This window comes from Somniosus microcephalus, chromosome 3, assembly GCF_052327205.1.
Source record: "Somniosus microcephalus isolate GS21.2 chromosome 3, FLI_Smic_1.0, whole genome shotgun sequence".
NCBI lineage: Eukaryota > Metazoa > Chordata > Chondrichthyes > Squaliformes > Somniosidae > Somniosus > Somniosus microcephalus.
The window spans coordinates 301,315,134-301,327,231 of NC_140989.1; the positions used below are offsets into that span (position 1 = coordinate 301,315,134).

The 12,098-nt window shown below is 44.6% G+C and overlaps 1 protein-coding gene across 2 annotated transcripts in view; it reads right to left on the bottom strand.

The window, feature by feature from the left end:
* The window catches only part of frem1b (Fras1 related extracellular matrix 1b), a 295,010-nt gene that overhangs the window by 42,295 nt on the left and 240,617 nt on the right, over positions 1–12,098 (bottom strand). For both annotated transcript variants that reach the window (XM_085982850.1, XM_085982849.1), the window contains 2 exons: positions 3,629–3,830; positions 2,572–2,716 (listed from right to left, as the gene is read on the bottom strand). In XM_085982850.1, the coding sequence (XP_085838976.1) occupies positions 2,572–2,716; positions 3,629–3,830 (347 nt within the window). The remainder of the gene's footprint in view (positions 1–2,571; positions 2,717–3,628; positions 3,831–12,098) is intronic.

Below are 12,098 nucleotides of genomic sequence, written 5' to 3' on the forward strand. Positions count from 1 at the left end.
AATACCCATATGCACCATGGTCTCTGATATAACATCTGTTATTCATCCAGGTTTATACAGCAGTCTGGGCTCTTCGGTGCCAAGACTACTGTTCTTTGGCCGCAGTTTTCGGACGCCGTGTGTGCCTGCCCTACACTGAGATGACCTTGTGCTATAATATATGGCATTGCTAGTGGCTGTGAAAGTCACTTCATTCCTCACATTTAATAAACCATGATCATTCCAGGCACACTGCTCTGCACTCTAATGGGGAGGGTATAATGGAGGCCAAGCAGGGCAACCCTTCTCATACCCACTACATGCACCATAACACCCACTTTACCAGCCATGAAACAGGGCCTCTGGTGCTGGGCTGCTCCATCACTCGTCCACCGATTCTGTTTTGTTTATTGGCTTAGGTGTCACACGTCTGCAACAAAGGACAACCACAAAGGAGCAGCACTTGACAAATCAAGCTGACGACATTAATCCATGACACAACTTGATTTGAACATTGTTCTAAGTACTTATTTACTATTGGTTATAATGAAATGGGAGGCCAGCATAAGATTACTATAGGTTGTATTGGAGGAACTGAGCATGAATGTGTAGAAGGTGATTTGGACAGGGCTACTTTGCAGATGTAGATTGCAAACTTAGGAAAAGATGTACCTTTGGTGCTCTTGGGTACACATCTTGAACTAGTGCCTGGCCCATCCATCTCCCTTGCTGCATTGCTGGCTCTGTAGCCAATTTCTCACTGCCACAACACTACCGCTGCCTCTCATTCTCATTCCAGGCTGCACTGCTGTCTTATGGGGAGAATAGGACCAAGCAGGGCAACCCTTCTTGCACCCTCATCATGCATCGGAACATTCACTTTGCCAGCCATGAAAGCTGCTGCTGCATCAGATGCTGGGCTGTTCTGTCACTTACCTGCAAGAGTTTGTTTCAAGCCTGTACGTTGGGTTGTCTTTCAATTCATTTTTGTTTTGCACTCCTTTCCCATCCCTGGCTGTCAATGGGTTAAATGCCTTTTATAAATATAAGAATTTTTGCCACATCCTGTTAATTTTCACCCACATTACAATTTTTTGGTCCCTACCCTCCACCAATTAGGTTAGCTTCATGCACAAAGCCAAAGCTGTATTGGGAGCTGTGAATAATAATGTACATGCAATGCATTAACTTTGGAATATGGTGCACTCATTTGCTAATGAGGTTTTCTGCCAGCAATAACAAGCTTAATCAGTGTGACACACATCTGGAGCACTGTAGCGCTCTGGTGCTGACTTTCACTGTACAGTAATTTTGAAGTGTTCACAAAACAGACAGACGGTGCATGAGGACTAATCGAGACTCACTAAATTGTTGTTTCATAACACTTCAATACTGCTGGTGTTGAGCTTAGCACAGAGAGCAATTTCCAGGTTACAGTTCCCTTTCTAATACAGAAATCACAGAAAGGACCACCATTGCTCTTCAGTAAGTTAGTGAGTAAATGCAATGCACAGAACCATTCAAACCAGGAACGCCCGAGGTTGAATCCTGATCTGAACTGAGTCTGAGCCAAAGAGATTTTAGCTGGGGAGTAGAGGCAGAAAATCTTGGGACGAGGCTTTGCACCTAGCATGCACTAGGATTGCCGTGTCTTTTTTTAAATACTCAGTCCACACTGCATATATGGTATTGAAGGTAGGACTCTTCTACGCTGTGTTTTAAGTGAGCCATATGTTGGAAGGTTTTCTTGGAAGCTAGAAAGTGTGTCATGCATGAATGATGGCTGTGTTTTTATTATGTGAGAATGGCTAAAGGGTTCCCAAATGATTAACATGCATCCAAAGTCAAGATGCAGCTGGTTGAGGTGAAAGTGTCTGATGCAGCCTTGCCATACATTACACTTGATGCAACTGCATTCAGGGTGCACGCACCATGGCAAACTGTTAAACTGAGCCTCATCTACACCAATGGCCTCCTTATGCACGAAATGGTGCTCACCTCTTTTCAAGCAGCCTGAACAAGCAATGACTGAAGAGGGTGCCCCCTGACCCCAAGATGACAACTTTCCTTGGCTGCACCCCCTCAGCATTATCCTCTAGGCCAGTCTCTTTCTTCCCTGGGTCCTCGAATTCCCATCAGCCATCTGTTTCAAATAGTTTGTATAATTTTTCCTGCGGTAAACTACCACTGCTCAAATCATATGTGCTTCTTTAAGGCTTGGCAACACCCTTTAAAAGCTGCTGCTGCATCAGTTCTCCCAGTTCTCTCTCATGGCTGCACGCTTTCAGCACTTAGCCCAGTCACACACGAACTATATAGGTGTGCAGACCTCATGAAACCTCACGAGAATGCTCTATAAACTTCTGAAAAGAGACGCACACTTCCAGATGTACCACCACTGCGTGCCTAACATAAAATAGTGTTCTTTGAGGAAGCAGAAACAAATCAGAATCACTGAGGCAACACACCAGGAAAAAATTAATTCCACTTCATAATTTTTTTTAAATATTTGATTGGCCTGAAAAATCAGAAGCCTGGGCCTGCTCTAAAGAATGCGATCTCTTTGGAAGATTAGGCATTCTACAAACTTACATTTCTGGTGCATTAGAATTGCCTGCAGTGTCAGATATTTTGAATTCAAAGCTATCAGTTGTCAGCTCTATGGAGGGACTGATGATGTAGCGAACTGTACGCCTGTCCACCTCTTTCTGGGTAAATGTGCCTCGAATGTATCCACCTGTAAGGAAATAAACTCTTCGACATCAAATTTATTTATTTTCACTATTACTGAGGAAAGAAACATTAGTACAATTTATTAACATATTGTAAAATAACAAGAAGCTATATGGTAGATTTTCCCACATTACAACAGTGACTCCACTTCAAATAGTACTTCATTGGCTGTAAAGCGCTTTGAGACGTCCTGTGGTCGTGAAAGGCACTATATAAATGCAAGTCTTTCTTTTCTATTCTGCATAGCCAGTGTCAGCGGTGCAGAAGCTCTTGCCAGATCTCTGCCCACTGTGTGCCGTAAGTGATCTGTAGCCAACATTTTAGGCCGGCCTGCAGCAATCGACCTCAAAATGGGTGAAAGTCTCACTTCAATATGAAAAACAATGAAAATCATATTGAAATGAGTGCAGCCCCAATTCCCCAGTGGTTTTGCAGGGAATGTGTGGTGCACTTAGATCATCCTTATAAAACAGATAAGGGCTGTTTTTATAGGGGAGAGAAAATGAAACAATGAAAATGTATTGGAAATAACAGAAAATGGGGCCCGTAATATCATGATAGAATTTTCATCACTTTTATATGGAACCATTCAAATAAGGGGGGAGGGCAGCAGATGCTTCTTGCAACCGTCAGAGAGAATGTGGGCAAAGATCTGGCATCATGGTACTCCACCCAGCTTTCATGATTAGGTCTGCCTGATCTACATGCAGAAATCCAGAGTAAACTGTCGTAACACTAATACTTTCCATCTCTCACATAATGAAACAACAATTTGGAAGAAAAGCATCATCAAATAGACATCAGACTGTGTGATATCACATTATCACAAAGCATCTGTGTGCATTGGTAGTTATAAACAATATTGTTTCATATAGTTAGAAAGATAATGTTCATGTTTTATCAATTATTTGAGTACCTGTGTTTGCACTTTCCAAGTATCCATAATAAGGTGGACGGAGAATCGTGTAGACCAGCTCCTCATCTTTGCTGTCCACGTCAGAGGCTTTTAAGTTGCGGGCAGTGATGTAGATACCAAAGCGTCCATCTCTCAGACTGTCAACTGTAGTTGGGCTTTGATTGATGAGGATATGGGGAGAAGCCCTGTCAACGTGCTCCACCTGCAATTAGTGTACTGTGTGTAATTAGAAATGCAAATGATTTTCTTGTGAGATCCTTTATCAATGATCTATACCTTCAGAAACTGTTAATCAGATGAACCCAATTGAATTCCCAAATTATCTTTAGTTGCCTTGCAAATGCTTTGCCAATATTTTATTCAGGTTAAAAAAAAGAAAAAGTTTAGTAGAATGCAAGGAATCAGTTAAATACTTGGGGGGAGAAATTCAGTATCGCCCCGTTTGGGGCGCTATTATTGGCGGTGTGCAAAGTTTAGCGCCGGGCGCTAATTATCGCCTCCAACAGCAAACTTGGCTTTTATCGCCCCTGGAGGTGATTGGAGCGCTAAATCAGACGCTACACACCTCTCTTAAGGTGCTAAGGCTGAGGAGCAAGGTGCTACCTCACAGCGCTGGCGAAGCTCATGTGATTTCAGTCAGCAATGTAACACAGACACACTGGCACCATCCAGTTCTTAAAGGGGAGTTCTGATGAATGGTCATCGACCTAAAACTTTAAATCTGTTTCTCTCTTCACTGATGCTGTTTGACCTACTGAGTTTCTCCTGCATTTTCTGTTTTTATCTTAAAGGGGAGGGTTGATCTTGCTCTCCATCCACATCCTGCTCATTGCAGCCTTGAATCTCGGCCTGGAGAGACCTGTACATCAAATCTGCTGGAAAGAACAATGGAGAGACCCAGGGGAACAGCTCAGAGTGCAGACCCCATAGTCTCTTCTAAATCGATACAAGGAAGGGCGAATCAAAACCAACCTGCAAAGTGCTGTTCAGTACCCACAACTCCTTCACGCAGCGTTGAATCTCTCCAGAAGTTTCTCTCTCTCTCTCTCAGAATGTGTGGTGCAAAAATGTCACCGACAAAAAAAGGCAGGAAGTGATCGCCTTTAAATAACGCTCCCCTAGTCCCTTTCTGACAGCAGAACGCTCCTCTTAACCTGTCGTTGCTAGCGGCAGGCGGCGCCACTCAATTTCCGGTCCGGGGCGCTAACGGGGCATTGCGCACTCGACTGACATCACGATCTGCTGGCGCAGGAGATCGTGGCGGTATTGTTTAGCGCCGCCGCAAAATGTCTAGTCAATTTCGCGAGAGGCGCAGATATCGCCGCGCCCGGGCACTAGTTGCTTTGTGCCCCACTTAGCTCCCTCTTGAGGCACTAATGGGTGGCGCTACCAACTGAATTTTTCCCCCTTGTAATCCAATTTAATTTAGTCCAATGAATCCCAAGATCGTGTTATGGCCTATGGGGATATTATTATTTATTCTGTTAATGAATTAAGTTCACATTTTAATTTTCCATTATGAAAATTATAATGTCTTGCTGTTTTCGAGAATGTTGTAGAAACCCCACGATCATCCAAGATCCACAACTTTCCCTTGTAATTAGAATTGGGCGCAGCGCGCTCCATTCACGCTCCACCCAGTTTCCAGCCTCAAAGGCTGACCTACCAGACCACCTATGACTGGAACAAGCTCTTTCTAAAGCAGACAAAAGCAGCCTAGTGCTAGCTAGCACAAAATTGTTACCACAACTCAGAATTCACTTGTGCAGCACAGAAAATAGACAAAGAAATTCTCAGAAGTTAACTAACAGCCTAAAAGAACAAACCAGCAACACATCTGTATGGAATGGATGAGCATTTTAAATAGTGCTCTTGCAGGGTCCTTAGTGACTGTTATAGCCTTGAGTTGCTAGGCAAGTTTGTCACATGCCGAATCAGGCGCGGGGGGCAGACCAATTTCACAAAAGGGTCCGACAATAAGTTTAGGGCCCTTATTTAAATATGTTAATAATGTTTTCGAATGCTCTGGACGCCTATGGGACGCCTGATCCAAAATGGCGGGCGGCACATTTCCGGTGCGAGACAAACACGCACGCCACCCGCCATATTCGACCCTTAGGCACCTGCTTTATGCCTGAAAAATAGGATTCAGCCTGATTGAATTCTAGGCCAATAAATCTAGTAATTTCTGTGTTAGTACCTGGAAACTGATGGATTGTCATAAAAACCCAGCTGGTTCACTGATGTAACAAACTGCACAATGCCGCCAATGCTAGAAATCGGAACTAAAAACAGAAATAGCTGGAAACACTCAGTAGGCTGACCTGCTGAATGTTTCCAGCATTTTCTGGTTTTGGTTCACTCATGTCTTTCACGGACGGGAAGCTGTCACCTCTGTCTGGTCTGGCCTCCACATGACTGTAGTTCCACTTTACATACTGACTTCATTCTCTCTGAAGAGGCCTAACAAAGACTCAGCTGTCAGGGCAACCAAGGATGTGCAGTAAATGTAGCCTTGCCAATGTCATCCACATGCTAAGAACAAATATTTAAAAAATGTTATCACTCTTCTATCATTCTACAACTGGTTCTGGACACCATGCTATGTGCATATTATGGAATGATCAGTTACATACATTTATATGCTGATCTTACAAAAAGCGGACAGTGAAAAAGCAAGTGAAAACTTAAGGTAAATGCAAAGCATTTGAGGTAGAAACAACTGTTGTTTGCTGGGTGGTGCATCTTGGATTCTAATATTGTCATGTTCTAACGTTAGGTGTGTTCATTTGGTGTACTCTCAACTATCAGGATTAGACCCCTGCTACTTTAATGCGCTGAGGAGTCAGCTTGGAGTAGGAAACAGTGAAATTTGATACAATAGCAAAATACTGCGGATGCTGGAAATCTGAAATAACAACAGAAAGTGCTGGAAACACTCAGCAAGTCAGGCAGCATCGAGGAGAGAGAAACAGTCAACGTTTCGGCTCGAACCCTTCGTCAGAAATTTGTTAAATGAGAACTAACCTACTGTAAATTTCTAGAATGTTCAGTTTTTAATCTCACACTGACAAATTCTACAAGTCGAATTCCATATCAACATGGGCAAGTTTATTCTTAGAATTAAGATCAAAATAATATGAAATAAAATACAAAAGTAGAATTTACATTTTCTTCAACATGTGTTATGAATAAAGGCAATCTCATGTGCTAATTGGATTGCTCTTTGTTTAAATATCTAAACTGGGCTAAGCAACTCCACAGGAATCATTGAGAAACCCTCCTCCCGTAGTCTAGAGGGTATTGGGAATAATAGTTTCCTCAGATTCCTGTAGACACTCCAAAAATATGCAACATGCAACATGGGGGGTACTTCAAAAAGAAGTTAGGAGAGCGAAGAGGGGGCATGAAAAAACACTGGCGGGCAAAATAAAGGAAAATCCCAAGGTGTTTTATAAGTATATTAAGGGCAAGAGGATAACCAGGGAAAGAGTAGGGCCCATTAGGGACCAAAGTGGCAATCTGTGTGTAGAGCCGGAAGATGTAGGTGAGGTTTTAAATGAATATTTTGCATCTGTGTTCACTACGGAGAAGGACGATGTAGGCATAGAAATCAGGCAGGGGGATTGTGATATATTTGAATAAATTAGTATTGAGAGGGAGGAGGTACTAGCGGTTTTAGCGGGCTTAAAAGTGGATAAATCCCCAGGCCCAGATGAGATGTATCCCAGACTGCTGTGTGAGGCAAGGGAGGAGATTGCAGGGGCTCTGACACAAATTTCAGAACCTCTCTGGCCACAGGGGAGGTGCCAGAGGACTGGAGGACTGCTAACGTAGTACCATTATTCAAGAAGGGTAGTAGGGATAAACCAGGGAATTACAGGCCAGTGAGCCTAACATCAGTGGTAGGGAAATTATTGGAAAAAATTCTGAGGGACAGAATTAATCTCCACTTGGAGAGGCAAGGATTAATCAAGGATAGTCAGCATGGCTTTGTTAGGGGGAGATCATGTCTAACCAATGTGATTGAATTTTTCGAGGGGGTGACTAGGTGTGCGGATGAGGGTAGTGCAGTTGATGTAGTCTACATGGACTTCAGTAAGGCTTTTGACAAAGTCCCATATGGGAGACTGGTCAAGAAGGTAAGAGCCCATGGGATCCAGGGCAATTTGGCACATTGGATCCAAAATTGGCTTAGTGGCAGGAGGCAGAGGATGATGGTCGAAGGTTGTTTTTGTGACTGGAAGCCTGTGTCCAGTGGTGTACCACAGGGATCGGTGCTGGGTCCTTTGCTGTTTGTAGTGTACATTAATGATTTAGATATGAACGTAGGAGGTATGATCAGTAAGTTCGCAGATGACACGAAAATTGGTGGAGTGGTAAATAGCGAGGAGGGAAGCCTCAGGCTACAGGACGATATAGACGGGTTGGTCAGATGGGCAGAACAGTGGCAAATGGAATTTAACCCTGAAAAGTGTGAGGTGATGCATTTTGGGAGGACTAACAAGGCAAGGGAATACACAATGAATAGTAGGACCCTAGGAAGGACAGAGGATCAGAGAGGCCTTGGAGTGCATGTACATAGATCCCTGAAGGCAGCAGGACAGGTAGATAAGGTGGTTAAAAAGACATATGGGATACTTGCTTTCATTAGCCGAGGCATAAAATATAAGAGCAAGGAGGTTATGATGGAGCTGTACAAAATGCTAGTTAGGCCACAGCTGGAATACTGTGTGCAGTTCTGGTTGCCACACTATAGGAAGGATGTGATTGCATTGGAGAGGGTGCAGAGGAGATTCACCAGGATGTTACCTGGGCTGGAGCGCTTCAGCTATAAAGAGAGACTGGACAGGCTGGGGCTGTTTTCCTTAGAGCAGAGAAGGCTGAGGGGGGACCTGATTGAGGTGTACAAAATTATGAGGGGCATAGATAGGGTAGATAGAAAGGAACTTTTCCCCTTAGTAGAGGGGTCAATAGTTTCAAGGTAAGGGGCAGGAGGTTTAGAGGGGATTTGAGGAAAAACTTTTTCACCCAGAGGGTGGTTGGAATCTGGAACTCACTGTCTGAAAGGGTGGTAGAGGCAGGAACCCTCACAACATTCAAGAAGCATTTAGATGAGCACTTGAAACGCCATAGCATACAAGGATATGGGATTAGAATAGACAGGGCTTGATGGCCGGTGCGGACATGATGGGCCAAAGGGCCTCTTTCTGTGCTGTAAAACTCTATGGCCTAGAAATTCGGTGGGCTGCGCCACCAGTTAGCACCTAAAGAGGGCACTCAGTGGCTTTAGCACCACTGGCCACGCCTCCCGCGATATTTAGCGGGGCGCTAATGGCGGCGTTAGCCTGTAGCACTGCGCCGGCACCGATGACGTCATCGGTGTGCGCAGTGCCCCGCTAGCGCCCCCCCCCCCGTAGCGCCGGTCGCAAATCGCGACCTACGTGTGGCAGTAGTGGTGCAAATTAAGGTAGAGGTGCGGGGCGGCCATTCTTTTCGGTGGCCGCCTGTCAGCACCTCCTCGCGCCGCCCTCCCTGGCCTCCTGATCCCCCCCCCCCCCCCCCCCGGGCAGTGCCGGCTGTGTCCCGAGCGCCCGGCAATTCTCCTCGGTGCCGGGCTCTTTTGCCGGCACTCGATCGGTGATTGCACTGGTGCAGGCCCCTCCCCCTTAAGAAGGGGAGGAAGGCCTGCAGTACCGCAGCACGCCGTGTCACAGCATGTGGCGCTGTGGCACGTAACGCTGCGATATTCAGTTTGAGTGCCTCAAGCGGGACGTGGGGAGCCTCGAGCATCGCCCCGAGTCCCTCTTGGGGTGCTCCAACTGACTATCGGGAGGGCGCAAGCGGCTCCGCCCGGAGCGCAAATTCCGGCGCCCAGGCGAGCTTGGCGCCCCAAACGCAGTGCCACCGAATTTTTAGCCCATGACTCCTTTCATGAGTATGAAGCCAAAACTGACTCAAAATACTTTGTAGGACTGAAATATTTCTTCTATGACCAATTTAGAACTACAGTATGTAACCTTTCAGGACTACAAAATGGACTAAATTCTAATTGTAACTAAATTAAAGGAACTAAACAAACACCAAATAGAAACAGCCTTATTCTAAGGAAGAGCCAGGAATATTATTGTGGTATGTAGTACAAAAATCGAGGTGCACATTCCTTAGAGTTTCAGCTATCCGTATCCCAGCGATTCATCTGGCAGAGGAGAAGACAAAGTTATCTCTTATTGTCAACTGCATTTAAACCAGTTGACTGACTGGTAAGTGGATAATGTTTAGTTGTTCAAACCCCAATTACTGTCATTACTTCATCATGTAATACTCAAAATGATGTGATGTGCAGACTAACATTTGTTTTCTCACATCTTTTACTTTCATTTTCTCACCAGGGTGATGGGTGCATGAGAAGAGCTGTTCCAGATCATTATATAACTAGGCACTAATATGTGAATGAGAGAGACAGCCTCTAATTTGCCTTTGTGGGAAGTGCTCCACTTTTGTCTGGTGTGGCCCAGGCCAAGATTAGAAACTAACTGTGGAGAATTATAACAGTGCATCCATTTCCTGCCCTTCTGTATTGCAGTGAACTGGCACGTTTGATGCAAGTTGACATCCAGACAGTAACATTATTTCCATTTTAATTATTTCCACGTCTGCTTCTTGGTTTGAGGAATGATTAAATTGGAAAATGACCTCATCACATATTAAAAATAATGGATTGGGATGCCTAAAAAGTTAATTATTATGAAAAAACTTGATTGCATTCTCTTATAAGACAGCACTCTCATTGCAATTTTTTTTTAGCAGTTTATACATTTTATGAAATAAAAGCATGCTGTGTGCAGTTTTGAAACACCTCAAATGGCTCAGTGGGTAAATGCAACATGTGGTGTGTAATTACAGGAAACTCTTTGGTATCCGGCACCGACGGGACCGGGATGTTGCCGGTTGATAAAAAATTCCGGATAACGGAGAGGTATATCTACCGAAGCTATTTTTAACAAACAAAAATAAAAAAAATCAAGAAATGTGCAGTATAATTGGGTACTCACCTACAGAATGTTGTGCTAAATGGATGGTGGAAGATGCTTGATTAAGTACAGTAATGCCAGTTGAGGGTAATCCATAACTCTTTAATTACTTAACAGTAAAACAAAACTTATAAACGACTGTATACTGTAGTTTTCGGAGTGAGAATTGTGCCGGTTATTAGAGAGTTCCGGATAATTTTTCAGGTGCCGGTTAAACGAGAGTTAACTGAAGTTCCCAGGTGTGCTCCCTGGTTTGTGCTGTGTCAGTGCCAAGGTGGTATGGGGCATTCTAGCTGGACTCAGTGGCTCTAAAAATCACTGGGCCTTTTTGTTGCACTCCCCTGTGCAATGTGGCCAGGATTGCAACACTCAGGATGGAAAATCCGAACATGGTGAGTGCCGGTCTCCAGTTTCCAGGTGGGGGGCTGTTTTGGGGCAAAACCTCTGTTCATCTGAAACATGGCCCTTGACATCAGAGAGGGCAAGGCTGGAGGAAAGGAATTTTCCACAGTTGAATTCTCGTGTCCATGGCCTGCTTTCCACCAAGCAGCACATACACCAGAATTAATCAGGCATACAGGCTATCTCAGTGGTGGATGTGAAGTGCCCAGGAAGACCTTGTGCCTGGGCTTGAATTGGACTCCCAAAAGTGTTACCAGCTTCTCACGTACGCTATTGTCTTTGTAAAGGGAGCTGATTAGGGCACTAACATTCACCATTGTGGTGGTGGTGCCTATCTGGCAACTATCAGTTGGCCACTGCCATGTTCCCTGCCCCCCTCCTCTGGTGGGTAGCCAAAATTAACCTATTGTGGCATTGGCACCAGGTGGCACTATGAAAAATGCTTTGGCGGGGTCAGGGGCAGAGGCCACTGGCCGGCTTTCCCCAACGCTTACGCCAGCAGAGTGATGCCACAGATCTTCGGGGCTATTGAGAGAAAACAAATCAGCTGGAAGATCTCCGGTGGGGGACCGGAGATGTTCTTGGCTGTGATGCCTCTTCGCCCCTGCTAACAGCTAGGCACATTTTAACCTAACCCGCCCATCAACAAACTGATGGGGTTGGGGGCAATATATTATTCGCATAGACAAAGGATTGGTTAACAGACATTAAACAGACAGTAGGAATAAATGTATAATTTTCTGGTTGGTAGGCTGTAACTAGTGGGGTGCTGCAAGGATCAGTGTTAGGGCCTCCGCTATTTACAATCTATATTAATGACTTAGATGAAGGGACCGAGTGTAATGTATCCAAGTTTGCTGATGCCACAAATCTAGGTGGGAAAGTAAGCTGTGAGGAGAACACAAAGTGTCTGCAAAAGAATGTAGACAGATTAAGTGAATGGGCAATAAGGTGGCAGATGGAGTATAATGTGGGGAAATGTGAGATTATTCAATTTGGTAGGAAGAATAGAAAAACAGAATAATTTTTAAATG